This window comes from Haliotis cracherodii, unplaced genomic scaffold, assembly GCF_022045235.1.
Source record: "Haliotis cracherodii isolate W230 unplaced genomic scaffold, xgHalCrac1.p SCAF_6, whole genome shotgun sequence".
Classification (NCBI taxonomy): Eukaryota; Metazoa; Mollusca; class Gastropoda; order Lepetellida; family Haliotidae; genus Haliotis; species Haliotis cracherodii.
Window position 1 is genome coordinate 517,915 of NW_027266319.1, and position 3,323 is coordinate 521,237.

Genomic DNA, 3,323 nt, shown 5'->3' on the forward strand with positions numbered 1-3,323 from the left:
GTCTCTGTACAGAGCATGTCAGCCATTATTAGTGTGTTGTTTCCTGATAAGTGTTGATAGTGCCATCTTTACAACATAAATCTCATTGTAGCGCAAGGTTATTTGCTGTTGGATAGATGGGTAGGGAGTTGTTTTCTTCATCCAGACAGTTATGGCTGGAATGTTGCAGTCTGCTTAAAACAACATTTACTTGCCCTCACAGTAAAGGTGTGTGTGATTCTGTTAATGTCAGATTGTGCCACACCCAAAAATCTTGCATGAAAGCTAGAGGTCACTCACTCACTCACTCACTCACTCACTCACTCACTCACTCAAACCAATTCACTCACTCACTCGTCCACCCACAAACTCACTCACCAAAACCCTTCCACTTGCCCACTGACTCACTCACCAACCCACCTACCTACCCTCGCTCACTTACCCAAAACCCACCAACTCACCCACTCACTTACTCACCCGATCACTCACGGTTGATGCATGTCATCGTATCCCAATTTCGTGGATTGATGCTCATGATGTCAATCACTGGATTGTCTGGTCGAGAAACAATTATTTACAGACCAGCTGGAATATTGCTGAGTGAGGCGTTAAACAATAAACAAACAAAACACTCACTCACCAAAACCCACTCACTCACCAAAACCCACCCACTCACTCACTCACTCACCGAAACCCACTCACTCACTCATGAGGACTGCACTACGGCTGCTATCAGTGGCGCCATCGGCTGACTATTGATGAGAATCCATGTGGCAACACTTGTACATTTATGAGCCGTCCCGGACAGGAGGTTATCAGCAGCCAGCTGTCACATCTTGTGTTCAGCTGATACATGGAACGCTGTACGCAAAGGTGACTGTTTTACAGGAGACATTGCCACATGCAGCGGAAAGGCGCTCACTTTCACATCCCAGGACAGTACAGAGCATGTGTTCCAGACTGGACTGAAATTGGCTCTGAGTAGCCTTTGGTTCCATGGCCAGACATTATGAGTATAAACTGTAGTAGTTGCCTGATGTTGTCTGATGTGCTGTAGGGAAGGCTGTAGCAGTTGTCTGATGTTGTCTCGTGCTGTAGGGAAGGTTGTAGCAGTTGTCTGATGTTGTCTCGTGCTGTAGGGAAGGTTGTAGCAGTTGTCTGATGTTGTCTTGTGTAGGGAAGGTTGTAGCAGTATCTGATGTTGTCTTGTGTTGTAGGGAAGGTTGTAGCAGTTGTCTGATGTTGTCTCGTGCTGTAGGGAAGGTTGTAGCAGTTGTCTGATGTTGTCTTGTGTAGGGAAGGTTGTAGCAGTTGTCTGATGTTGTCTCGTGCTGTAGGGAAGGTTGTAGCAGTTGTCTAATGTTGTCTCGTGCTGTAGGGAAGGTTGTAGCAGTTGTCTGATGTTGTCTTGTGTAGGGAAGGTTGTAGCAGTTGTCTGATGTTGTCTCGTGCTGTAGGGAAGGTTGTAGCAGTTGTCTGATGTTGTCTCGTGCTGTAGGGAAGGTTGTAGCAGTTGTCTGATGTTGTCTCGTGCTGTAGGGAAGGCAGTTGCAGTTGTCTGATGTTGTCTTGTGTAGGGAAGGTTGTAGCAGTTGTCTGATATTGTCTCGTGCTGTAGGGAAGGCTGTAGCAGTTGTCTGACGTTGTCTTGTGTAGGGAAGGTTGTAGCAGTTGTCTGATGTTGTCTCGTGCTGTAGGGAAGGTTGTAGCAGTTGTCTGATGTTGTCTCGTGCTGTAGGGAAGGTTGTAGCAGTTGTCTGATGTTGTCTTGTGTAGGGAAGGTTGTAGCAGTTGTCTGATGTTGTCTCGTGCTGTAGGGAAGGCTGTAGCAGTTGTCTGATGTTGTCTCGTGCTGTAGGGAAGGTTGTAGCAGTTGTCTGATGTTGTCTTGTGCTGTAGGGAAGGTTGTAGCAGTTGTCTGATGTTGTCTTGTGTAGGGAAGGTTGTAGCAGTTGTCTGATGTTGTCTCGTGCTGTAGGGAAGGCTGTAGCAGTTGTCTGATGTTGTCTCGTGCTGTAGGGAAGGTTGTAGCAATTGTCTGATTTTGTCTCGTGCTGTAGGGAAGGTTGTAGCAGTTGTCTGATGTTGTCTTGTGCTGTAGGGAAGGTTGTAGCAGTTGTCTGATGTTGTCTCGTGCTGTAGGGAAGGTTGTAGCAATTGTCTGATTTTGTCTCGTGCTGTAGGGAAGGTTGTAGCAATTGTCTGATGTTGTCTCGTGCTGTAGGGAAGGTTGTAGCAGTTGTCTGATGTTGTCTCGTGCTGTAGGGAAGGTTGTAGCAGTTGTCTGATGTTGTCTCGTGCTGTAGGGAGGTTGTAGCAGTTGTCTGATGTTGTCTCGTGCTGTAGGGAAGGTTTTAGCAGTTGTCTAATGATGTCTTGTGTAGGGAAGGTTGTAGCAGTTGTCTGATGTTGTCTTGTGCTGTAGGGAAGGTTGTTGCAGTTGTCTGATGTTGTCTCGTGCTGTAGGGAAGGTTGTAGCAGTTGTCTGATGATGTCTCGTGCTGTAGGGAAGGTTGTAGCAGTTGTCTAAAGATGTCTTGTGTAGGGAAGGTTGTTGCAGTTGTCTGATGTTGTCTCGTGCTGTAGGGAAGGTTGTTGCAGTTGTCTGATGTTGTCTCGTGCTGTAGGGAAGGTTGTAGCAGTTGTCTAATGATGTCTTGTGTAGGGAAGGTTGTTGCAGTTTTCTGATGTTGTCTCGTGCTGTAGGGAAGGTTGTAGCAGTTGTCTGTTGTCTTGTGCTGTAGGAAAGGCTGTAGCAGTTGTCTGATGATGTCTTGTGTAGGGGTCTCGTGCTGTAGGGAAGGTTGTAGCAGTTGTCTGATTTTGTCCCGTGCTGTAGGGAAGGTTGTTGCAGTTGTCTGATGTTGTCTCGTGCTGTAGGGAAGGCTGTAGCAGTTGTCTGATGATGTCGAGTGGTGAGGGGAAGGTTGTAGCAGTTGTCTGATGTTGTCTTGTGCAGTAGGGAAGGTTGTCACATTTGTCTGATGTTGTCTCGTGCTGTAGGGAAGGCAGTTGCAGTTATCTGATGTTGTCTTGTGTAGGGAAGGTTGTAGCAGTTGTCTGATGTTGTCTTGTGTAGGGAAGGTTGTAGCAGTTGTCTGATGTTGTCTCATGCTGTAGGGAAGGCTGTAGCAGTTGTCTGATGTTGTCTCGTGCTGTAGGGATGTACCCCCTTCCCCGCCCCTGCAATGTACCCCCTGCCCCGCCCCTGCAATGTAACCCCCCTCTCCTGCCCCTGCAATGTAACCCCTGCCCCGCCCCTGCAATGTACCCCCTGCCCTGCCCCTGCAATGTAACCCCCTCTCCTGACCCTGCAATGTATCCCCTGCCCCGCCCCTGCAATG

General features: G+C 48.1%; 1 protein-coding gene across 1 annotated transcript; it reads right to left on the reverse strand.

Annotated features, from left to right (window-relative positions):
* Positions 1 to 986: 986 nt before the first annotated feature.
* LOC139445344 (uncharacterized) lies at positions 987 to 3,092 on the reverse strand. Its single transcript, XM_071226473.1, has 2 exons — positions 2,418 to 3,092; positions 987 to 2,279 (listed from the first exon to the last, which is right to left on the reverse strand). The coding sequence occupies exons 1-2, from the start codon at positions 3,090 to 3,092 to the stop codon at positions 987 to 989; spliced, it is 1,968 nt and encodes a 655-aa protein (XP_071082574.1).
* Positions 3,093 to 3,323: the final 231 nt, after the last annotated feature.